This window comes from Perissodus microlepis, chromosome 6 (assembly GCF_051167445.1).
Source record: "Perissodus microlepis isolate ML-2025 ecotype Zambia chromosome 6, ASM5116744v1, whole genome shotgun sequence".
In the NCBI taxonomy this organism is placed as follows: Eukaryota; Metazoa; Chordata; class Actinopteri; order Cichliformes; family Cichlidae; genus Perissodus; species Perissodus microlepis.
Genome location: NC_140466.1, coordinates 5,026,336 through 5,052,266, shown reverse-complemented (window position 1 = coordinate 5,052,266; position 25,931 = coordinate 5,026,336). Strand labels below are relative to the sequence as shown.

The following is a 25,931-nucleotide window of genomic DNA, read 5'->3' as shown; positions in this document are numbered from 1 at the left end:
TTAAACATTTAGACAACTGCACTGTTTAATGATGTGAAAGCGGTACAATCAGAATACAACAGGTCCACAGTTAAAAAAAAACATGAGTGCATGTGTGTAGATGTTCACTGTGACTCTTAGTAAGAGTTTGTATACCATGAATTATGTCTAACCATTCAGAGCCATTACTCTGAATGTCTTCCCTGAACTGCTCGCACAGTTACAACCCAAACATGCAATGTTATCTCACAATTTCAGAAGTTATGCCTGAATATTAGAAAATGAACAGCTCTTATTTTTTTCAGTTGTTTTTTCAAAGAATTTCTGTCTCTGAGCTTTAGATTGAATTTGACTCCAGTCCTCTTTTCATACTTGACAATATGATTTTACAGTTTGTGTGACGGCACATTCACTTAGAACAGAAACAGTCTAATCAAAACAAAATGATTCATGTATGTTAGACTGCTCAAAGATGCTTTTAAGATTGCTGGCAAAATCTTAAAGGGACACTTCAACCAAGCATCTAATATACATATTTTCTTCTTGCCTTTAATGCTTTTTATTCATCTGGATTGTTTGGAATGGGGGGCTCAGTTTTGTAGATTTCAGTTGCTTTTTTTAAAAAAAATTATAATGGATTTAAATTTCACTTTTCTTATGCTTTATATCATAATTGTTTTATGAACATAATAATATGGCTGAAACTGTGCCTTGTGGTGATCAAAGCAGCCTTGTTTCAGCAGCAGTGTCTAACATGCCATGTGTGATGCTATCGTGTAAATATGGACCAAAACCAGCAACTTGCTAAATCTCTGCCATGAAGATTTAAAGCAGTTCTGAAGGTGAAAAGGGATTCAACCCATTAGCAACGTGTACTTAATATAGTGGCTGGTGAGTGTATATTAAATGACGTCTGTTCCATCTTCCATCTTCCATCTGTTCTATTTATGTTGCAGTTTAAGTCAATGGTGTCTTCTATCCTTTCTCTTATTTCCCAGACAGTTATTTATTTTCCTCATTCTTCATTCATGCACTCTTTTATCCACTCATGCATTTTTACTGGATGCTGAACTTCCTGTCAAACAGACTGCAGTCAGCCAGAGTTAGAAACCAGACATCAAGAACCAGAACTGTCTGGCCTCTTCTGACTGTCTGGCCTCCCAGACCAACACCAGCATTATAAAGTTTGCAGAGGACACTACAGAGATTGGGCTGATCACTGACAAACAGATGGCACACAGAAGAGAACTGGCAGGACTGTGGCCTGTTTTCATGAAAATAATCTTTTCATAAATATAGATAAGACCAAGAGATGATTATAATCCAAGAAAGAATCAACACCCAGCAGCTTCTATATGCATCAGTGAAGAAGAAATCACTGCAAAGACTGTATTTTTCTTTGTATTATTGTAGGATCTTTACCTTACAACATAAAGCATCCCGAGGCAGCTGTTGTTGTGATTTCACGCTATACAGTGGTCCCTCGTTTATCGCGGGAGTTACGCAGCAACAGTGACACTGACTGAAGAGAGGCCAAATGTTCTACAGCTGATATTTCCATTACTGGGCAACTTACAACAAATAATCTAGATGTATAAATAGCACCGCAGGCCAGAGGAAAAAAAATTGCCGATAAGATTTTGAAGTAAATCATCTCTGTCGGTGGCAGGATTTGTCATCTTAAGGCTTTTGATACCTTTAGTTGTGCTCTGCTTCCTGGTAATAAAAGTCATTTTGTGGTGGAGTCCTGGACCACGATATCCAGCAACACCCTGGTGTATGTTTTGATAGAAGGAAAACGCAGGACTCTCAGAGAATCTCTGCACAAAAATGTGCAAACGCCACAAAAAAGGTCATTCATCCTCGTTGTTGCCAGTTATTAGGATCAAATCAAATCAAAGTGGTAAAGCACATCTAAGAAAAGAATAGCATCATTGTTTAAGATGCAAAAGTCTGCCCAGAAAGTTTGTTTCAGTGTTTTGATGTAGGAAAAATAAATTGCTTCAGCAGAGGAGTTTATTTAAAAGGGAGTTTTTCCTTCCCACTGTCGCCAAAGTGCTTGCTCATAGGGGGTCATATGATTGTTGGGTTTTTCTCTGTATCTATGAAGCGCCTTGAGGCGACTTTTGTTGTGATTTGGCGCTATATAAATAAAATTGAATTGAATTGAATTGAATTTAAGTTTCCAAAATCATCCTCTCAATCATCTGTGCTTCTCAGACTCAGCACCACACATACGTTTACATCTACTTATGTTGGTAAATTTACTGGTACTTATGAAGTGCTTTTCTACATACATACATAAAAGATAAGATTTGAATATAGATGATGGTTTGAAAATGTTTAGTTATGAGATGTTGGGTACACCAGGAAAATGGTGTTGATGGTGAAACTGCCAGCAGAAGGGGAAGAGGACAGAAAAAGTGGTTTAAAGATGAGGTAAGAGAGGATGTACAGGAGGCTAGCATGACAGAGGAAGATGAAGATGAAAAAAATAGAAGGAGATGAAAACCACCCAAGAGGAGCAAGTTGAAACAAGACGTTATGACATGAATGTAAAATAATAATTTCGTTAAGACCTCGGCACAGAGAGCTGTGATTATTGTTAGCTCAGTGGTTGGCATTAAACAGTCATTTGACAACACTGAGCGAATAGCTTTGCAAAAGATAAAATAGGAACAGAAAAGGAAAAGAAAGTTGAAACACACAAACAGTTTGTGCATTCCTCTTATACACAAACAGTGTATCAGCAGGATCAGGTACTAAGCCCCACAGCCTCTGGGGTCAGGTCTTGTCTTAAAGCATGAAAAGCACAGGTACTTTTTTACCCAAAAAAGATGAAAACGAACAATTTTTTAAAGGTCTGATGACAAGGCCCATGAAACGAGGTCATATTATAACATATTAACCAACTTCAAGTAATAAAACATAACACAACAATTTAATTGTTCAAATTAAACTAGACTCCATCTGAAAGGACTAAACCCGATCTAACAAACTGAGAATAAATAGATACTTAAATATTAACTGAATAATAATAATAATAATAATAATAATAATAATAATAAAAGAGCAGTAATTAAGTAAGTCATTAATCAATTGAAGTTACAAACAATATAAACAATATTCATAGTTATTAAATCAATGCAGCTGCTGAACAGACCTTGCAAAAGCAAGGAAAACTGATTCAATACTTTCTCACCTCTTGACTGATTATATTACGATTTATACATTTAAATTCAACCTCTGCTAATCTGAATTTTAGTGGTCGTCTAATTATAATATTCTTGTGAGGTTTTAAGAATAAGCTGAACAGGTACATACTCCCTGGCCTCTAGTACAACACGCCTAAATTACACATATATGTACAATATTCTTTCTTTTTGAATAGTTTTAGCAACATTAATCTTTGAGGTAAAGGTTAAATACATTTTTGAAGGAATAGTTGCCAGTTCATAAGCAGCATGTTTACTGTTGGCTTGTAATGATTCTGAAACTGAAACATCCTCGTGATCAGAGCACTGGTACATGCACAAGGAGCTGTCAGTGAGTAGATAAAGCGTGCCACTCTGGTGAAAGTTGTAATCTTTACAGATCATGTTTTGGTTAGACATCTGAATCTGAATCATGATAAACTGAAACTATTTTTTCTTACAAAAAATGGAACAGTACAGTTTTGCTGAACTATTTTTTGTTAGTGCTCAAGTGAAACATCAGTGTTGTACAAAGTACCAATGACACAGATTTGTTTTTCAAAATTTGTGGCATTATTAACGCATGCATACTGAAAAATAAGTGTGTGTCCAAGTGTATTGGTACGCTTCAGTTTTGTGTGAACATTAACCACTATGGATAAGAACATGTGAAACTGACACAGCCACTCAAGTTTTACTAACAACCGGTTTGGTTGGGCGCTGCACAGACAAGTGCAACTTGTATGTGCATGCACTCATGAACATGTATGACACTTCCTGAAAAGGAGTTACAGGTGTGACTGACTGACAGGTAGCTGCAGCTGATTGACATCTGGGAGGCCTCACCTCTGCTAGTTCAAATCCCTGAACTGAGCCTCTCAGTCATGTCTGTGCTTTTTGGGCTTTTTTGATGCAATTATGTGAGAAGCAGCTTCTGTGTTTAATTTTTGCTGAGTGAACCTCGATTTTATTAGCACCAATTATCAGATCTGCACGTCTGCTTTGCATATGTTCAGTTTATGAATGCAGCTTACTAACCAAGCTAGCTTGTTACCTGCTAATATAATACTCCAGCCTCTCGTGCAAATATGGTTATGTTTGGCTCTGAAAACATACAGCCATGGCCAAATCCTAACGTTGAGGTTTTAAATACAGAGTCGTTTTTACTGAATGACTTTCTGTGTGTTGTTTAGAAAAATTCTCTTTAGTGTCAGTGTCAGAGGAATATTTGCTAATTTCTAGTTGTGTGAATACTTCTGTTAAATAAATAAACTTCGGATGCCTTAAGGGAAGAACAGTAAAGGTCTTAAAGGACTGAAGCCTCATAAGCTTTACACGTCACACTGCCACCAACTGCCTGAAATTGTCTGTTTGACTTGTTGTTATAAGATTGAATGGTGAATTAGCTGGAAACATGGTCAGAGCTATTGTTTCAAGAACCAATTATGGTTCAGTGAAACTGGTACTTTTAGGGCTTTAACCCAAGAGCCATGTAAATCTACTGGAGCAGACTGCTTGTTACATGGAAGCATACCTCAGTCACACACACAGCTACTCTTATAGATCAATTCGAAAACATTAATAGCTCTTTTATGATAGCACATATTCTGTCTCCCCATGCCAGCATTAAATTGCCCTAGACCCCACACATGAGAGTTATTCTGCATAGCTATGGCTGGTTAAACGTTCCTTTGATATCCAAAACTGGATCCATTCAACAGTTCAAGTGGTAGTTTGGGGATTTCTATCAAAGCCAGTAAATTCAGGCTATATTTAAAATAAACAGCTGTATATATGTAAACACATAGAAAGATCCTGATCATTTTGAACAAGACCCATCACGTTTGCACTGCTAGAAAACTGTCTATGTTGTAACTTCCCTGACACAAAGTCCTGCACTTTGACTTGTGGCCACCAGCACCCCAACCAGAACTATTAATACAGACTGCACAAGTGCAAACGCTCTCATGTGACCAAGTTTCATTTCATCGCTTCTGCTCCAACAGTTTGCCACTCAAACGCCATTTGAGCTTGCAGCTACACCACCAGCTATGATGAGTGACTTCCACACGCATCGCCTTCATGACTTCGCTAAGGACTGGAAAGTTGAAGGGAGCTCTTTGATAGGCCGAGCGTCAAGTGTCAGATATCGCTCCCTCACTCATGCAGTGCCTGTGCCCAATCTAAACCCAGTTCCATTCATTTGAACCAAAAACAAATGAAGATAAGTGCCCTTGCCAAAAGCCTGGCAGCAGAATGACACCAAGAAATTGCTGGAAGCATTATGGGATGGGGCTATACAAAGAAATCAGCAGTGACTGACGGACACTGCAGGCAAATTCTGCCCACCATGATATTGTTGCTTAACAGAGTGGAAGCTTCTGGCACAATGTCCATGCACGGAGAAGTAAAGTGAGTGAAAGTTTCCAACAGCACAACTTTGATAGTTTCACAGACACATTTTTGACTTCTGTTCTTCATCCTTGTAGACATGATTGGAATAGAGTCTAAAAAAATACAAAACAATCAACCATATACATTCACATATATATCTACCAAAGATGGGGCAAGATGGGGTTAGAACGAATCACTAAAGAGGGAGTGCCCATAAGAATACATGGGTTGCATTATATTTAGTTGCATTATATTTAGTCCATATAAACAGGAGAAGGGGTGGTGTTTGAGTTTAGCTCCACCCAGTGTCGCACAACTCCATTGATGGATTACTAAGATGTGAAAGTTGTGCTTTATAGCAAAATCCGTTTTGCCACAGAAATAAGCTTCAGGTTCAGCTGAGGTCTTGGTTCAGCTGATGTCTTGGTTCAGTGTCACTCTCTATAACAGGTGGATGCAATCAACACACTCCTCTAATTAGGACAAAGGAGCTCAGGTTTCAGAGCAAAGGATGCTGTAGATGTTAATAATAGCTGTTTTCCTGCTAGCTGGGGAATCATTGCAGACAATTCTTTCCTGGAAAAAAATATATTCCTTCTAGGGACATGAACATGAAACATCATAAAGATTAGACTTTTAACTTTAAAACCAAACAAAGTAAGACCTAGCACTACAAGATCTAATGAAAGTTATTTATGCTGCTTTAGTGTCACAGCCTGCCAAAAGGCCCACTTCGTGTAGTTAGTAGTAGTTAGTCAGTGTCAAGTAGCTTTTCTGTGTTAACTGGTTTCTGCTTTTATCCAAATTTCATTACTTCAGAGAAAAGTTCTGGTCTTCAACAGTGGGTCTGAAAAATCTCCCACTGCAGCCATGCAAGAACTGGCACTCAGCTCCTAAAGCCAGTGTGAAAACGTCTTCACAGATTACAGAGAAACACACTGATGCCATCTTCATGTTGGGGAGAAAATCCTTCTTGCAACAGCTCCAACAACAAAAAAATGTTTTAGCCTCGATGGATAGTTTTTCCCTTCATAACAACTCAGAGTAGTGTGAATTTTTTATAACTCGTCCACACGGACATATAGATAAGAGCATGGCCTCTTTGATAAGAAGGTGCCTAAACACATGCTGTCTGGCAGGTCCCACCTCCACTGCTTCATGTCATTAAACTGCAGCACTTCACTGCATGTGGAGTTTGTGCTTCATTCCTCCCAAACTGGTTAAGTCTGATCCCTGATGATCATCTCTGGAAAAACGAAACTCCAGCTCTAAACAACATTTTTCTTTGAATGTGTTAAAATGACTCACTGGGAGTTTATATCAACAAGTTTTAATAGAAATTATTACATATGACTTTTTTTTTTACCATGCAAACACACTGGTGTGTGAGCAGAGACTCATTTGCAAACTTGCAAAAAGGTGCTTCTAATTGTGTGGATGCTTTAAGCATCCACACTACTGAGTTCCTCTTGGGACTTCCGTACACTTTTTGGCACTTAACTACTTCCACAATTTTCAGCCGATTTTCACCGTTCAAATTTTAAACTATTCTGCTATTTCTGCTAATGTGTGCTATGTCTTTTGGTATTTTTCACTATTATACTTTTTAAAATATTAAGCTTAATTTGTCCCATTGAAATGAATGGGAAACTTCTGCAATTCTGCTAAAATTTGCTTGTTTTTGAAACTTAACTACTTCCTCATATTTTCACGTAGAACAACCATTCAAACTTTAAAATGTTCTCAAATTATTGGGCTATTCAGGTATAAATCAGCTTTTTCAAATCTTTTACCGTTTTACTTTTATGCCTCTTAAAGTTTTCAGTTGCAAAATTGTGATTTTTCACAAAATACATGCGTTGTTATGGTTGCTATGCACTTGGCTTCCAGTGTGCCACTGAAGGTTTTGCAGTCTTCTCTTCATGTCCGAACAACTTCTTGCTACTTGCTCAATTTTCACTCAACTTCCACAAATTATACATCAAAACGTAGGTATTTTTGCTGGCTTTCCAAAAATGTCACTATCATTGTTGTGGGATTTATAGAATTTTGGCAAATCTCCTCAAACCAACACAAAGTCGCAAAACTCTCCATAGAAAGTCAATGGAGAGCTTGTTCAAAATCACCGCTTGATTTCTGTAATGAGAGGCATATTCGAATCGTCATATCTCCTTAACGAAGCAAAGTTAAGACATAAGGCTTGTCCCAGTATATCTTCAGACACTCCTGATGCTCACAATTCAAGAATTATTTTCTCACCTATTACCGTTCTGAAATGAGTTAGACTTGTTTGAGGGTAGGAAATTCGTCCTTCGCTCAGATTTCTTCAGATTTCAAACTCTGGAAATGAACCACTTTTTTCTCTCGTCATATCTTTTTAATGGATTTCCACAGAGACCTGAAAATTTCCATGATTGTTCACCAAAGCCTGCTGTCTCTTACGGTGAAAGAATGATATTGATACTCCAAATAGATTTAGAGTTAGAAAGCGTTGTTTGAGGGCAAGTCAAGGCAGTTTTTGCTTTGCTCTACTCAGTTATGGTGCATTAGAAGTCAAATATCTTTAATAATTCGTATTTTAATGATAAATTGTCAACACTTTAAGATTCCCCCATCTCTTCTGAACAAAACGGTGTAAGAATGACCGTTCTAGCCCTTACGGTTAGGAAATTATGGTCATTTGTTTGAGGGGAGTCGTCATTATGAGAAATAGACTGCAAAAATCCTGTGTCTCTCTGTGCTGCGTGCACCTGTTTTGGCGGGAAAAAGTGCACAGCCTCTCTGATTGGTGGATTCAAATTCAGCAGCTCCCAGGCTGCTTGACTGAGCTAGAAACTTACTTCTCTCTCCCTGTGTGTGTGTGTGTGTGTGTGTGTGTGTGTGTGTGTGTGTGTGTGTGTGTGTGTGTGTGTGTGCGCGCGAGACACACACACAGAGAGAGAGAGAGAGAGAGAGAAAGAGAGAGAGAGAGAGAAAGCCTTTTACAGTATTCTGCAAACTTTTATGATTTTACCAGCTTTTCTAATATGGACCTCAGATTCTTGTTAACACTCCATGGCACAAATACTGTTCCCTTTAGGCTCTGTGTATGTGTGTGTGTATCAATATTTCTCCCATTTTAAAGTATTACTCCTCCATAATTGTATTTCTGTTAAATCAAAGTACTTTTACTACATCTTAGTACTTCTGCTCAATCATAGTATTTCTGCTAAATCATAGTATTTTGCCAAATCTTGGTTTTTGTGCCAAATCATAACATTTGTCTTATGTTATAGTATTACTACTAAGTGGAGGAATTTCTGTCATGTTACAGTATATGTGCTGATTACAGTATTTCTGCTAAATCATAGTATTTCTACTATATTATATTTTTCTTTCTAAATATAGCATTTCTGCTATATAAGTGTATTCTGCTATGTTATAATATTTGTGCTAAACCAGAGTATTTGTGCTGAAACATAGTATTTCTGCCAGATGATAGTATTTCTGCCAAATTATAGTATTTGTGCTAAAACATAGTCTTAATTTAAAATTACAATATTCATAGTTCATCACAGTGTCTCTGGTAAATCACAGTATTTCTGCTCTGTTGTACTATTTTTCTAAATCATAGTGTTTCTGTAATGTTTAAGTATTTTTGGCTAAATATATTTTTTCTGTTATCTTTTACTATTTCTCCTAAATTCTTGTATTTTTGAGAAATTATCATGTTTCTGGTAAGTTCTGCTATGCTATTGCATTTCTGCCAAGTATTATGTTTCCTCTAAGATATTGCAGTTCTGCTAAGTTATTACATTTTAGCAAAGTTCCTTTGCTTCTGCAAAGTTTTTACAATTTCTGCAACTTTTCAACTTTTTTAGCTAGTTTTTGCATACAGCTTCAGCTTTAAAGCATCCACACTGCATTTTCGCAGGAAATGCAAATTTTTCTAGTTTACATTTGTTTTAAAGTCAGTACAGCATTTCCCATCAGAAATGTTAATATCAACTAAGAGTAAAAGGTGCAGTGATGGTGAATAATATGCAAATTTGGTTTCCCCAGCTTTTGTTTTCAAGGCAGCAGCACTCAACAAATGTTATGCAAAACCTGATAACCCAGCACGAACTTCCCAAGAGCTACTTGTGATGACAGGAATGTTTGGCTAAACCAGTCTTCAAGTGCCCCCATAAATGGATTTGTTATGTGGCTGTGAAGGAAAGTAAATGACAGTAGGCCATTCTTGGTCCTCTCTGGTCTTCTTGGGAAGCTTTGAGATGTGTTTGGGCTCCTCATCATACTGTATGAATCCTTCTCCACAAAAGATGAAAAAGACCAAATTTTCTGAAAAATATTCAAAGTGGGTTCACCTTTAAATATGGTATGTCTCAGCTTACCCTGCATGAAGTCATTTAAAGGCACTACTCTACAAAAACACATCTGAAGCATATGTGAAGGTGGTGGTGCCTGTACTCCAAGTGCACACAATCATTGGTAACCACCAATGTTCCCTCTAAGCTGCGCGCGTGCGCAATTGCGCACTGCTGGCACGGTCTCTGCACACAGAAAATCTGCGTTGCGCACAAAAACAAATCTAACCTGAATTGAAATTAAAGTAAATACGTTAACAATTCTGTTTTGCAGTGTTAGTCAGTAAGTGACTGGCTGCTCCTGTATGGGATTAGAACGATGCCACCTTATCCCATAGTCCAGCCAATGATGCGATTCACATTCATATATAGCAGCTAATCAACGTCGCTGACAGGCTATGACAGCGTCCTTATGTGCCGACACTGGTGTTTTAGCTAGCAAAGCGGCGTGGCTGATGTGGAGTGAAGCCACATTAATGACAACGTGAACAAGCATTGGAGATGTGAGCAGGACAGACGGAACGACTAACGGAAAAAGTGTGGACTTTATACCAGTTTTGATTTTGTGTTGATAGGCCACGAAAAACCAGAGTTATGATAAAAATATCTGCAATGTTTGTTTTTTTCCTGAATACCATCGTTGTTTATATTTACTGCAGGAAGAAATGGTAAAAACTGCGTTTTATAAGGAAAACGCTCGAAACCACTCTTCACCTGTGAGCCAAGACAACCCCCCTCCCCCAGCCTTTCCTATTGGTGGAAAAATGTACTATGTGGACCAATCAAAAATTATATGGCAACATGGCATTTAATGTTTAGGAAGGGGGAAGTTTTAGGAATGACAGCGGTGTTTTGAGATGTGAGAGATTTAGCGCAAATCTTGTGTAGTGTGTAGTGTAGTCAATAGTTTTGTTGTGTGTGTCAGAACAATGAGGCGACTGCTGAACGTTACAGGTGTTACAGGAGTGATACATCTCCTGTTGTCAGGCCTGCAGGTATCAGGCTGTTGTTCTCCTTTATCTCATAGTGGACAGAAATTATTCTTTGGAGTGGCACAAATAATTTGTGTGGCATCAAATTTGATGCAGAACAGCTGATTGTTCCATAAATTGTTTGAAATGTTTCTTTAAAAAAAAACGCCTTGGCTGCATTTTTAGGTAAACGGCTGCAAAAAACTTTGTTGTTTGCATAACTCAGTTACTTTTTTGAAGAAGTAACTATATAATTAATTGCCCAGCATTGGTCATTATATACTGTATTTTGCAGACAGAGAGTTACAGACTCTCTCCCAGACCACAGACTCAGACTCATAATACAAGTCAGAGCAAAAAATAAAAATAAAAAAAATAAAGTTGTGTTTTCAAAATTGGAGTTCAAGTTATTTTTACTTCCAATAGTGTTAACATACTACACAGGTCATGAACAAGATTTTTTTTTAAATTTTCATTGTAAGTGGGCTAAAACAGTTAATTAAAAGTAGTCTAACATAAATGTAAATGCTGTAATTTAATAAACCATGTAACTTGGATGGATTCAGTGCTGGCGTGACCACAGTGCACACGCCTAATGTTGCTCACAGTGGTCCAAGTGTCCGCTCAGGGAGTTTGTGTGTTCGCTCAGACACATGAAAAATTAGAGGGAGCATTGGTTACCACCATCCCTACCTGCCATATTTGTCCCACCTGTAACTTTGTCTTGTTCCCCAACATGAAATTAAGTTCAAAAGTTTCAAAATTCTGGAAAAGATCTTTAATGTAATGAAAGTTATCACAACAGGACTTCCACAGATCCAGAAATGGAAGCTTCAGTGGAAGCGTTGCAGTATTGCCCAAGCTGACAACTTAAAATGGGAGCTTTTTACTCCATATCTTTATGCTTAGAACAGCTTTGCATTATTCACAGTCCAAAATAATCCTTATTTACCCTACACTGGGTCTTGATGCAGCTCCGCGTAGCGCCTCTACTTTTAAACAACTTTCTTCCTATTGGCTGTCCCTCGTAAACAGAATGACCAAACAGCAGGTAGGTGGGGCTTCTGCGCTCACGGCCAGAACTGTGTGCCTGCGATGGCCATACTTAGTATCTCTGCTCTCACTGACATCATACAGAGCCAATAGCAGAAGAGCATCTTTTTTATGTATATTTAAAAAGCTGCAAACAGAGTGAGCTCAGGTACACTTAACCCTGTGATAAATCTAGCCAAGTTAAGAGACTTAACCTGTTCCAGCACTGTAACACAATATTGGCTATTAAATAATCTGGTGGAGTGTCTGCTATTGGAGTAATATAGACCCTGCTTGTGCACTGAGTGGTCACATTACGAGTTTGATTTAACAGTATCCTTGTGTGTCACTGAATACACCCACTAGGCCACCTTAGCTTGTGTGTCAGACCACTGATGGCAGTGATGAGGGGTGGTGAGCATTCACAGTCACTGCTTTGTTCAGTACTTTTCCACTGACTGAGACACCAGGCCGTGCACGTGTATTGGTGTGTAAGCCTTGTGTGTCTGCCCGGGGAAAAAAAGACAGGAACCGTTGCTGTATCTTATCAGCCAACCAGAAGAAAAAAGACATAAAAAACTGAGTAGGCTTTAATGAAGAATTGAGGAAGAATGTAATTAGAGGATTACACAGTCATACAGGACTTTACCAGAGCAAATCTGACAGAGTTACATAGCAGTTAATCATGTGTTTCTGTTTTGAGGAAATAACTTTGGAAACACAGACATCTGAAGTGAAAGCAGAGGTGTGGCTCTGCGATGGGTTTTAGATCCTTCATCACCATGTACTGGTGCACTAGGGAACAAGTCCCGAGCTGCTTCACAATCCTGACCTCTGATTCATCAAATAAACTAGTACACAAAGGATGCTGCACAGGTGATCAAGCCGATACGGGTAAAAGCATGCAGATGCACAAGAAAAGAGAATTTGAGTCATGTGAGTATTTGCATCAGGTGCCAAGAGGCTTCCAGGAACAGCACGTCTGATTTACAGGGGCTTAAAAGACTTTTTTTTGTTTTTCTAGTGATTACATATCACTCCATCAGTAAGCAAACAGGATTGGTGACTTTGTTAAGATAAAAAATACATACAGATACATCGTTATATAATCTTCTATGCACATGCTGAATTGATCAGACGTAACCTTAAAACTACCTGCCAAATGTTGATTAGGCGACCTTGCACAGCCAAAATTGGTCTGATTCCCAGAGCTTGGGTACCGGACCTCTGGGTGTCTCCGCTTTGATGTTTGTAACGGATCCTTTGTGGATCTTTTAGGTTACAAGCATAGGCTGTATTTAAAAGGTGGACATAGCTACTGCATTGTTGCCCTTTGAACTCCATATTCTGTGGTCTGAGAGCAACTGTTTTGCTATATTGATGATATTTGATGCCAGGTTGTTCGAAGCCGCTTACATAATCTTACCTCTCTGAAATGTTTGTGAGTCTGAATCTGTGTTTGAGGTATTAAATGTTGGCTGTGATCTATCCCAATTAGAAGCCCTAGGCACACAATGTACCAGTTACTCAAAGAGAAAAGAATCCCACCCCACTAATTACATAATAAGTGGACTTGCCATGTTTCATTTTGTCAGATGTCAGCTGCAAGCTTCATAAATTTCTTACATCATCTTTAAAAAGTAAGTAAAATCATATTTTAGATTTAAACCTCACACCTCGCCAGTTATCCTTTTCTAGGATCTGTGCAATTTCCTTACTGATTTAAACTATGTATGTCCCATTGTTGTCTGTGCTTATTATCTGAGGTTTGCTGTTCATGTCTACTTTTTTTCATTGCACAAACAAGTGTGTTATACCAGTTTCATATCTATTTAATTCAGTTTTATGAGTGTTTTCATGAGCAGGATTTGCAGGAGGTTATGCAGTGAGGATTAGAAGAGCAGAGGAAGTGAAGATGGATGGATGGAAAAGTAAAAGGTAAGTTTGGCAAGATGGTAGTGAGACCTGCTATGATGTATGGATCGGAGACGATGGCACTGACAGTAGACAGGAAGTTGAGGTGTAGGTGAGGATGCTAAGTTTTTCATTGGGAGTGACCAAGAAGTGACAAGCAGAGGAGATGTAGAGGGCTAGTGTGACAGAGGAGGACAAGGTGAGATGGGGAGCAGATGACCTGTGGTGACCCCTAATGGGAGCAACTGGAAGCAGAAGAACAGGAGCATATGACACTTTAAATGGTTTAAAGGTTTGATAATCTTTAATGAAGTCAAAGGAGCTTGCAAAGAAAAGCGTCTGGACTTCTTTAAGTTACTTTCAAGTAACTTAAAGAAGTCCAGACGCTTTTCTTTGCAAGCTCCTTTGACTACGATGACCTGGATGACTGAGAACCTTCACAGACAATCTTTAATGAAGCAAATAACCAAAAATCTGTATTCAGTACAGTTAGAAACAGCATGTTAATGTTTTGTTAATGAGTTGCAGTCTCATTTAAATCCAGCTCAGTGTTTATAATCAAACCTTTTGACGTTTTGGAACAAATCTCCATCTGCAGCCTTTCCTCATTTTCTCTGCCGTTTCTTGGATGCTGCTGCCCCCTTCTGGTGAGACTTGGAGCCTGTATTTCTGAGAGCAATAAAAAATGAATTAAGAACAACCACATCAATATGTGCGTAGCCCTTTGTCTGATGACTGTATTCATTTGAAAATAACAGCTTTGCTTACTTTGGTTTTTCTGACACCTCTGGGTTTAGTATGACCACCTCCTCCTCTTCAATGTCTGATATCTCAACCACATCTCCTGTAAGACAACAAACTCCCAGTTCAAACATCACTTTTACATTAAACTGTCCAAATAAATAAATAATAAACCACCTTCGCCCACGTCCATCTTTGTCACTTCTTCCACTTGCTCGTCACCACTGTTGTCATTTTTTTCCTCTTCATAGTCATCTTCATCATCCTCCTCCAGTCCCCAGCTGTTCTGCAGCCCCTGCCCCACCTGTCCAACACCAGGGACTGGCACCACTGGGGATGACACCCTAGCATGTGTGGTTAAGGAGACTAAGAACAAGGACGTGAAACACATTTTCTTTGTTGCTAATAATTTTTTTCTCAGCATTAGCATAGCCTAGCCTAAAAAAACAAAATGCCTATAGCTTGTTAGCTTCTGATTGGCTGCTCCTTGTAAACAAAAGATTTAAACAGAAGGTATTGAGGGATATCTTTCTAAATTTATATGGCATGGGAAGAAATCTAGACTAAAGATACAGATTTTACAACTGCCTAAAGATGAGGGGGGCCAGGAACTTCCTAACCTTTTATATTATTACTGGGCTTGCCATGCACAAATAATCTCAGGGTGGTTACATACCTTTCTATACCAAGGCGAGCCACCGGTAGATACTTGCTGCTGTGACCCTCTTTCGCCTCTTAGTCTTCTATCTATTGATCTGGCTGACCTTCCTCTTGGTGTCAGAAATAATTTCATTTTGACGCCTACACTTAATGTTTGGCATAATATTGCTGCCCACGTTGGAAGAAGAGGTTTTTCTAGTGCACTACAGCCTCTAATTAGGAATAAAGCTTTCCTTCCAGGTATTGGCATTAGTATATTTGATGATTGCCGTTCTAAAAATATAAGATTTATTTGCAATCTGTTTGAAAGGGGTAGTTTTATGGCTTTTAATCAAATTCAAATTAAATATAATTTACCACAGAAACACTTCTTTGGGTTCCTGCAAGTAAGGCATTTTGTAAATTCCCTTAAATTTCCAGCCAATCAACCTGTTTTGAATCCTATTGAAAGCTTTCTTCTTAAATTTAATGAGGAAATAATCACAAAAAAGAAATTTATCTCTCTTTGTTATGGGAAATTATTGTCTTTGAATTTTGTAACCACTGATAAGGCCAGGGTTCGGTGGGAAACCGACCTCGAATTTCAGCTTAGTGCAGAAGCATGGTCCAAAACTTTTAGATCTGCCAAGAAATTGTTTTCCTGGACTCCAGGAAAGCCATTACAGAATCTTGCATAGACTGCAGCGTACGCCAGAGTTTCTAAATAAAATTCATCCTCAGATTTCTCCTCTTAGTGTAAAGTTCAATACAGATGTGAGGACCTACTACCATTGCATATGGCAATGTCCGTTAATTACTAGATTCTTTCACCAGACGATCCCACTGAACCCTGTGCTGTTCGTTCTGGGTCTATCTATAGAAGGATCTCTCTGTGTACAGATGCTTTTGTTAGGTAAACTTTTACATTTAGCGAGGTGATGTGTACTGTTTCAGTGGATTCAGAGACAGCCCCCCACTGTTACACAATGGTACAGAGAAATGTTCAAGGTGCTGCGCTTGGACAAAACTCACAAGGCATCTAATTTTGTGTTGCTTTTCAATTGCCTTCATCATTTCAAATGTTGATAACTAAAAACAGTATTTTGGATTTTGTCTCACTGGTTCCCTTGGCCAGAGTTTATTCAATAAAGAAAGAAACTGAAAATTTTACATTAGTCTTAGTGATTCATATATTTGGCTGGTGAAGTCTCACAACTTAGGAATGGACAAAATGCATACAGCCAGGGGTGGTCCTAGCCTGTTTGGTGCCCACACACTCCCTCTGTCGTCCCCTGCCCCCTACCCCCGACACACACACACACACACAAAACATATTAAGGACTGTACATTGACATATTTTATTGTGACAACTGTTGTCGAAGCCATACTGGATTTAACCAGATAAATATTTTACATAGTGAGAGATAGAGAGTATCCAAATGGATTCTTTTCTCTTCTTTTCTAAACTGAGGACCTGATGGCTTTGACCTTTTCTTGTCCATCTTCCATCAGTAATTTTGCACTCCAGTATCAACACCCAACCCCACAACATAACCTAACAGACCTACACTTCAGTGCACAGATTAGGTTTGTAGGGTTTTTTTCTGAGATTTCACACAACTCAGGAAAAATAGTTAACACATAATGGGCTTGCACTGACAATATTATGAATGAAATGTGCACTATTTGGAAGCAGCACGCCCCCTCCCCTTTCGACAGGTTCCGTTTGAGCAGCAGCAAGGAGGCGCACCGAGGGCCCTCGCGCTCACTTTTCGCATATATGTGTGTGATAAAATTTAGCGAGCAACTTTTATTTTGCCGGTGCCATGATGCCGCCCTGGGTAACGGCGCATGTCGCCCATATCAAAAAACCGCCACTGCGTCTGCCTACAGCCTCTCTCACACAAACAGCAAAACACCGGGAGTGAAGATCTCTCATCTGAGCAACAAAAACAAGATCGTTCACAGCCTGGACAGCCACGAGCAATTCACCAGCCCTCCATATGTTACCACTGCCCCCTACCAACAGGAAAACACCCTAGCACTCCTATAAAAACCCACTCTGACTGTAATGACAAATGCAATATCTTCACAAGGGCATGCAGCTATTGAGGTAATTGCTAAACATGTTATGCGATCGCTGCATTCATGAGCGAAACTGAAGAGCTAGGAGTTAATGACAGTGTAACAAATGTTCACAAACTACTGTGGCATTCATCTGAAGTCAGCTGGCAGGTTGCTTTAAGTCCGTGGGTGGCTTTGATTGTGTGTGTGTGTGTGTGTGTGTGTGTGTGTGTGTGTGTGTGTGTGTGTGTGTGTGTGTGTGTGTGTGTGTGTGTGTGTGTGTGTGTGACACTGGGGACAGACTGCAGATTTTGAGAGTATGTGACAAAGGTTACAGTGCAGGCTGGAGCATTAACTGCTGTTGCTGCTGCCGAGAGCAAGGAAGCAGTGTTGCAATGCTAATGCTCTCCTGTGTTGCAGAACAATTTCCACCCAAGAACAAGAAAGCAGAAGTTATTTTTTAGATGCAAAAACACCGCGAGCCATCCTCCAGAAGTTACTGAGTAGTTTCAGAACCTGACAACTGAAAGTGCCCCCCCACACACACACACAAAGTAGCAACAAAAAAACTTTCAGCCTCCCTTTGAGCACGAAGCCGCACTGATCTCGCAGGACAAGATCAAATATCAGCTGCCGGGCTTGTCATTTCCACACAGAGCACAATCCAAGCCCCAAACTGCAGCCTGTTGGCTCCAACGAGGGGCCGGACTTCTTTGTAAACAAAAGAATTTGGAGGAAAAAAAGGTGGAGCGAGCGCCGAGAAAGAAAGCAGCGATTAGCGAGCATGTTTTCAACAAGTTTTCTGAGTGATGAACAAGAAGAAGCTGTGCAGCTTTCGGGGGGGTTGGAGGGGGAGAGAGACTGGGGAGCAGAGATGGAGGGGAAATGAGCGAAAGTGTGTCGTGTTTGTGTTTGTGTGTCGGTGGCCGTCGCCGTCAGCTCGTCCTTACCGCTATGAGCGCCTTCGGTAGTCCGATTGTGAAGCAACCAGATAATAGGACAAAACCCGGATATGGGAAGCAGTGTCGGAAGTCTCTGGTCACTGCCTGCCGCCTGCTATTACTATTTTTGTTTTGACTCGGAAATAAACACATGTGTTTGTTTTGATGTGTGTGAATAAACACTAGTACATGAAGTTCAGATCCCTCTATGTTTACTTACCTATGACAAATGTATGACCTCAAATTGACATAGCCTACCTTGTGTACAGAGAAAGCAAAAGCCAGATGTGTTTTTTATTCATACCATCAGTGTGTATTTGGTGCATTGTGTGCTTATTAATGTGATGGCTTGTGTTAATTGTTTGATACGAAAATACCATTTTTACAAAGGTTTGGAGAGTTAAGCAAGCTTTACTAGATTTTACAAGAAAACTACAATGTTTTGCTGGTTTGGTGGAGGGTTTTCTTATTTGTGTGTAGAGTTTTGCAAAAATAGCCAATAGTTACAAAAAATGTGCTTAAGCCATCAGAAAAAACTGTAAATGGTTTAAAGCTTTCAGCACATAATCAAAAATCTGTAGTCAGTACTCTGCAGCCTACATTTAAGTGTGTACACCAGGGTGTAGGACCAAAAGTGATTTAGAAACTGATTTATGGTGTTCTTACATCCGCCACAGAGGTTATATAATTGGTGCTATGTAGCTGCCATTTGTTATGAAACCTGTGAGTTATTTAAGTATGACTGATAGGCAGGTTCAACGTGGCCGGTTAGCTCAGTTGGTTAGAGCGTGGTGCTAATAACGCCAAGGTCGCGGGTTCGATCCCCGTACGGGCCAACTCTATTTTCTTTTATGTTGTTTCAAGCGTTCTTTCGCTCATACAAACATCTGATCATCCGGCAGTTTTCTTCCCTTTATCGAGGTCTTGTTCGCATGCTAGTCCATATCGGGGCTATCTCATCACAAATATGCTAACTAACTTCAGCTAACTTGCTTGACGAAGCAAGAAGATTTTTCTTTTCTTTTTCAGAAAAACTGTATCGTTCTCAGTGAGGAAAAGTAGTTTCATAGACTTTAACGAAATGCCATCATGTTGTCTATATCAATGAAACTTTCTCAGTGTGTCACAACGGTGGTTCCATGGTGTAATGGTTAGCACTCTGGACTCTGAATCCAGCGATCCGAGTTCAAATCTCGGTGGAACCTAAACTTTTACTTCTCTCCAGCTGCTACTCCTTATCTTTATCATAATTGTAAATGTCTTCCATTAACAACACGTGCTTACTTTAATTAGTTTACACATTGAAACGATGTTAGGATATTTACAGATTCTCAGTTTGCATTTATCATTCATAAAACCCATTAGATGAAGCCAGAAACGCTGTTAGAAAAAAAGCTATTTAATTTTATTTGAAATCGACGTAGGAAATACATCAATGTAAACAAACTGAAATATAAAAGTCTGGTGTGCACAGATGAACTATCTTTTAACATTTTCACTTTCTGTACATTTGTGTGAAACAGTTACAAACATCAAGTTAATGTTTTGTTTCTGAGCTGCAGTCACTTCAGGTGGGACTCGTTGAAATCCAGCTCAGTGTTTATAATAAAACCTTTTGACGTTTTGGAACAAATCCCCATCTGCAGTCGTTCCTCATTTTTTCTGCCGTTTCTTGGATGCTGCTGCCCCCTTCTGGTGAGACTTGGAGCCTGTATTTCTGAGAGCAATAAAAAAATGAATTAAGAACAACCACATCAATATAAAAATAATATTTATCTGTTAATTACATTCATTAGAAAAGAACAGCTGTGCTTACTTTGGTTTTTCTGGCACCTCAGGGTTTAGTATGACCACATCTTCCTCTTCACTGTCTGATATCTCAACCACATCTCCTGTAAGACAAACTCTCAGTTCAAGCACATTTTTATTCTTTTTCTCTAATCAGCAAACCTGACTTTTACATCAAACTGTCCAAATAAACAAATAATAAACCACCTTCGCCCACATCCATCTTTGTCACTTCTTCCACTTGCTCGTCACCACTGTTGTCATTTTTTTCCTCTTCATAGTCATCTTCATCATCCTCCTCCAGTCCCCAACTGTTCTGCAGCCCCTGCCCCACCTGTCCAACACCAGGGACTGGCACCACTGGGGATGGCACCCTAGCATGTGTAGTTAAGGAGACTAAGAACAAGGAAGTGAACACATTTTCTTTGTTGCTATCACAGACTGTATATAAAATCTGGATGTAGTCATTCAGTTATAAACCTTAAAAATAAACTTCATGTTGTTGACTTAAAACTGCCATTTAAGACCACTAACTCATTACAAAAGCATTTATAGACGTAACAAAGTGAAAAGTGGCATCTGTTTTTGGCAATCGCCCCCTGCTGGCCATTTGAAAGAATGCCATGACACTGTGTCCCATTTTTTATATGCTTTATATCCAAGCTTGTAATTCGGTTCAGGATACGTCTGAGGTGCAGCTTCGCCCTTCTGGATGATGCCATTGGCTGTTTCTGTCACATCTGTCATCTCAACCGGAGTCTCGTCCTTTTTCAGAGCTGTGATTCGGTCCTGTGGCATGGACTCTGCAAATCCACACTTTCCACCGGCCTTCCTGTATTTAAAATACACATTTTAAATACAGGAATACAGGAAAATACACTGTTTTTAATTTAGCTTCGAAAATGATTCTAGTTTAAGACTGAAGTTTGGCAGTGAGACTAAGTCTCTGCTCACCTGGCTTTCCTGTCATTCAGCAGGGCTTCACTGATGAGCTCTGTGATCTCAGACACTTTGACACCAGCTATCTTACTGCACCTCATCACCTTCAACAAAACACAGAAAAAAAAATCTATTGCTCTGATAAAGAATTATTGTACTGAACAGTTATTTCACCAACATATCAGCCAAGTATCTGTTAATTTTAGAGTAAGCAAAAAAAATCATTTGGGCCTTGTAATATTTCACTGGCAGAGGGATGAACTGATTCAATTATATTCCAGCAGATTTTGGGAGCAGCCTGTTTCAAACAAAGCTAAAGATCAGACAACTGGACAAAGATCTTAATTAAAACTCATGAGGTTCTGCCATGATATCTACAGACCTCTGTGGCCTAATCACAGAAAATCTGTGGACAGACCTCAGCGGGGAGTGTATGCAACAACATTTGCAGGACAAATAGTTGGAAAACTCCAAACAAGAAAGACTCTGCTGCTGCAGATACCTTCAGCACATGTCATATCTCCCATTCATAAGTCCTCACGAAACTTTGCATTTTGAAAAAAAAATAGAATTTTTGAAGTAATTAATTTCTTAATTTATGCCTTTTGGAAATCAGCCCATTTTCACTCACTCACAGTAACAAAGAGCTTTTAAGGAGCTCACCTGCTCTTTAAGGAGCATAATGCCTCCGCTGGACTGGATGGAGCAGATCTCCCTGTGTTTGTTCATGGCGATTACCAACAGGCCATCCATCACTCGCTCCTCCCGCTCACACGGGTCCACCAGCAGGTAAGTGCTGCAGAGAAACAATGAGGAAGGTTAATGTTCAAACAAGTGGTCACCTGCGGGTACTCAGAAGGTCAGCAGAAAATAAGTGGACTGTTTTAAGAAAACATCCTGAGATCAGTTAAGTTACTCCCCTGATCGCCTGCATGTTACTACAGTTAAATGCTGAGGCTGGATCAGGTGACCCTGAACACTCAGTCAGTTGTGCCGCTAAAGTCAAATTTATATTCACTCTCACTGGCAAATTTATTAGGTACACCTCGCCAGTATCAGGTTGAGATGATCTGAGTTTTATCATGTGTGCACTGATCATAAAGATGGTGAGCAACAACCCTCAGGCAGGCTGTGGAGTTGAGACAATGCACATTTGGTCCTGAGGAACCCAGAGTTTCCCAAAAAAAGGTCCCTCACAATATCACTGATTCATGCTTTCACATCGTTTACCCCAAATTCAGGCGCTATCATGCAAATGTCACAGCAGAAATCAAGGTGCTGTCAGACCAGGTGATGTTTTTGCATGTGGGAAAAGAAGATCAGCAGTTTCTGAAATACCCTGGCCCGTGTAACACCAGCAACCACGGCACTGTCTTCATGCCTCAATGCACTGAGCTGCTTAGCAAGCTGCTGAACAGGTGTACCTAACAATGTATCCAGTGAGCGTATACCACTAATACTTTTGTCTTCTCTCTGTCTCCTGCTTTCCCCTCACTCCCTAGCTGGTCGTGGCAGGCTGATGAGGGCTGCCCCTCCACGAGTTTTGTTCTGGTGGAGGTCTGAAGTGACTCTCTATAAACACTACTGAATATACTGAGTTAACTAAAACATGCTGCACCTGTAAACATGACATTAACATTTTGATACAGAGGAGAAAAAATCTTGTGAGAAGCAGTGTTTTACCCTTGTTGGAAGAAGGCGAAGCTGACGCTGATGGGCATGTGGTAGATACTCAGAGGAATGGGGTCTCTCTCCTCTGGACTGTACTGAAGACAGAAATTTAAAAAAAAAATTACAGCTAACATAAAGCAGAATTCTCATGAAAACAATAACATCATCAATTTTCTCCCAGCAGGTCCAGGGAAGCTCAGACACCACCTGCTGTGGTGCTGCTGACTCACCACTGTGACTTCCTGTCCCTGGGTGCTGACGTCAGGGCGCCTGAAGTGGCACAGAGCGGTGATGGCGGCGATGCTGGCGGCATCCATCAGGTTTCCATCATTATTCAGTGTGTGAACATCCACCCTGATCTGCCACACCTAGAAACCCGCAAGCAGGCACCTCCACCATCATCATCATCATCATCATCATCAATCAATAGATAAAGCTTCTCTCTGTCTGTCTTGTGTGTGTCTGTCTTGTGTGTGTGTGTGTATTACCTTTTCTCCAGACACCACACACAGAGACTCTGTATCGATGCACTTGGAGTTCCTCAGGCACCTCTCCAGCTGTCTGTTTAGCTTCACTGACAGCTCAGACTGTCTGGAAACACAGAAAACCCCACAGATGATTTACACTCTCTGGACCAGCAGTCTGTCTAAATGAACCAGACAGCCTCAGGGGACGACCACTACTCGGAAACTTGTAATTAACAATAACTGCACAGGTCATCTATAATTCACCAGCTATCATTCTCCAAACACAGAGGTCCTCTTACATATTATTTCCATGTAAACAGAATTGTTGGTAAGCTAAGGTAGCTACAGTAGATCAAGCCTTAATTACCTCACTTCGAAGCCAGGAGCCACATAGATCAGATGCCCAAGCCACCTCAGCTAGTTCCTTACTCTATGAAGGAGTAGCAGCTGTACTCTGTGCGCCTCCTGAAAGAACGAGCTCCACACCCTGGCTCTACGACTCAGCACAGACTGCCTTTGGAGGAGCTCATGTCTGTCGCTGGCATCCACAATCTCAGTCACTAACCACAGCTCGTGGTGGCATAGATGGACAGCTGTTGTTTCATGGTAACCTTTTTCCTCACCAAAACAAAAGTGCCACCAGTCCTTTTATCAGTCTCCCGCTGCATACATCCCCAACCCAGTCGGTACTCCACCCTCATCCAACTGGGAACCACGGCCTCAGAACATGGAAGCTTATTATGGATGCTTTCCAGTCACCAGATCTAATTAAATTCAGGAAGAATGTCCCTACACTCCATAGAAAAAAAAACCCAAGCGTATTTCTTTATATTCCAGCGAACATAAATGAATGAGCTGAATTCAAAGAGTGAGGTTCATCCTCACCTTCCCTGCTCAAATCCCGGTGAGGCCATCGGGGACAGCTCGATGTTGAAGAACATGATTCCTTCATTCGGTCGGTTTTCTTTAGGAGCCACCAGCTCGCACGACACCTGCGCCATGACCCTGCGGGGAGCCGTACAGTGAATACAGAGCTCAGTGTACACAGATGCTCAGTTTGACACACGATTGCAAACATGTGGCTGCAGCTTCACCTGGTTTGTCCCAGATCCACAAAGCAGCACCCATAGTCAGTCCCAAAGCTGATCTTAATCTTCCTGTAGTCATAGGTCTGCCGTCCATCCAGGCGCTGAAGGAAGAGAACAGAAACAGGACACATGAGTGCGGATGAAAGCCTGTAGGTGTGCTATGGTAAGGCATTATAATACACATCAATCCTCTCTAAAACAGAGCAACGATGCCAGGATAGGACACTGATATATGGCCTTCATGTTAAATCCTCAGGCTGCGCGCGCGCACACATACACACACACATAACAGCGCGTGCTGATTATCGCACCCACCTTTTTCTCTTCGATGGCTTTAAGCAGGAAGTCCCGCTCGCAGTTGGACAGCGGTGTGTCCTTCATTCTGTTTTTGTTATAATATACTGATCTGATTCACCGTTCCAAAAAGCATGTGGCCGCCATCGATGTTTTTTTTAACTCTAACCCGGAAGTGCAGAAGACACGTGAACGTAAAAGCGGCTAGATGATATATTTTTAAATAATTGGCGTATCTAAAATTATTAATATTAAGTATTTTATTAAACTCGTTTAAATTCATTTAGAATCTGTATTTGTGTTGTATTTCGTTATTTTGATATGTTGGGCGTAGAATTTATTGATAAGGGTCTTTTATTTTGAAATCCCAGCGCGGTGTGATGGTTTGATGCCTTTAGTGACATATTGAAAGCTTGTCCTTTATAGCTCTCAGTAGCTGCATGTAAGCTTTCATATATCCCCTTCAAATTGTCTTTTCAGCACAGCAGACCACCTGTTTTCATCTCATCTTGTCCGTAGCATCCTCCTCTGACACACCAACCCTCTACATGTCTGCCTTCACTACATCCATGAACCTCCTGTGTGAGAGTCCTCTTTTCCTTATGCCTGGCAGCTCCATCTTCAACGCCCTCCTCTGCACATGTCCAAACTATCCCAGCCTTGCCTCTTTAGCTTTGTCTGTAAACTGCTCCAAAACTGACTTCTCCCTCTGATGTACTCATTTCTGATCTTGTCCATCCTGGAGGCTCACAATGAAAATTTTAGCATGTTTAACTCCACCTCCTGCTCGGCTTCCTGTCTTTTTATCAGGACCACCTTCACAGCAGGTCTCATACCATCACGAAAGGCTTCACTTTCATTCTTGCTACTGTCTTTCTACCACAAATCATCACTAACACGTGTCTAAATCCCCTCTACCTGCACTTTCTTCTTCATGTGTTGCTTTGGATGGTTGACTCCAGGAATACTTTATTCATTCAAGAGGAAAATTATGTTATATGTCATATTTAAAATAATCTACCTTCACTAGCTTTGGTTTCTTCTGTCTTCACCATTAGGTCTGCCTCCCTGTTCTAGTCTTGGTTTTTCCGATTTTCATTCTTCTTCACTCCAGAGAATACCTCCACCCTTTCAGACTCTCTTCTAACTCCTCCCTACTCTCAGATCACAGGTTAATCTGCAAATCATAGTTCATGGAGACTCCTCCGTCACATCATCTGTCAGCTTGACCTTTATCCGGACAGACAAGAAAGAGCTCTGAACTTGTTTATTTTACTTTTTCTCTAAATTTTGCATTAATAAATGTATTATTTAGAGAAATGTATTTTTCTCTAAATAATGTCATTAAGCGTTTTCATTTGTGTAATTTGTAAGCTATTTTTATTTATATATGTATTCATTTACTTTTTTAAAAAAATATTCAAGATTCGTTTAGTTATGTGTTTAATGCTGAGTGTTCCTTTTCAGTC

The 25,931-nt window shown here is 40.0% G+C and overlaps 1 protein-coding gene and 2 non-coding genes across 4 annotated transcripts; 2 read left to right on the top strand and 1 right to left on the bottom strand.

Moving 5' to 3' along the window:
• Positions 1-14,417: 14,417 nt before the first annotated feature.
• On the bottom strand, positions 14,418-24,627 carry exosc9 (exosome component 9). Of its 2 annotated transcripts, none has more exons than XM_084930321.1 (12): positions 24,484-24,627; positions 24,175-24,269; positions 23,966-24,085; positions 23,102-23,204; positions 22,844-22,981; positions 22,626-22,708; positions 21,606-21,738; positions 20,958-21,046; positions 20,689-20,835; positions 14,749-14,915; positions 14,599-14,674; positions 14,418-14,499 (listed from the first exon to the last, which is right to left on the bottom strand). In XM_084930321.1, exons 1-12 carry the CDS (start codon positions 24,547-24,549, stop codon positions 14,436-14,438), a joined length of 1,281 nt encoding a protein of 426 aa, XP_084786447.1. In that variant the 5' UTR covers positions 24,550-24,627; the 3' UTR covers positions 14,418-14,435. The 2 variants fall into 2 exon arrangements, with proteins under 2 accessions (XP_084786447.1, XP_084786446.1); XM_084930320.1 differs by lacking the exons at positions 14,418-14,499; positions 14,599-14,674; positions 14,749-14,915 and adding exons at positions 19,599-19,932; positions 20,032-20,107; positions 20,211-20,377.
• trnai-aau (transfer RNA isoleucine (anticodon AAU)) lies at positions 18,978-19,051 on the top strand. The gene has a single exon. It is a non-coding gene; the product is annotated as a tRNA-Ile (tRNA).
• Positions 19,349-19,420, top strand: trnaq-cug (transfer RNA glutamine (anticodon CUG)). Its single transcript has one exon. It is a non-coding gene; the product is annotated as a tRNA-Gln (tRNA).
• Positions 24,628-25,931: the final 1,304 nt, after the last annotated feature.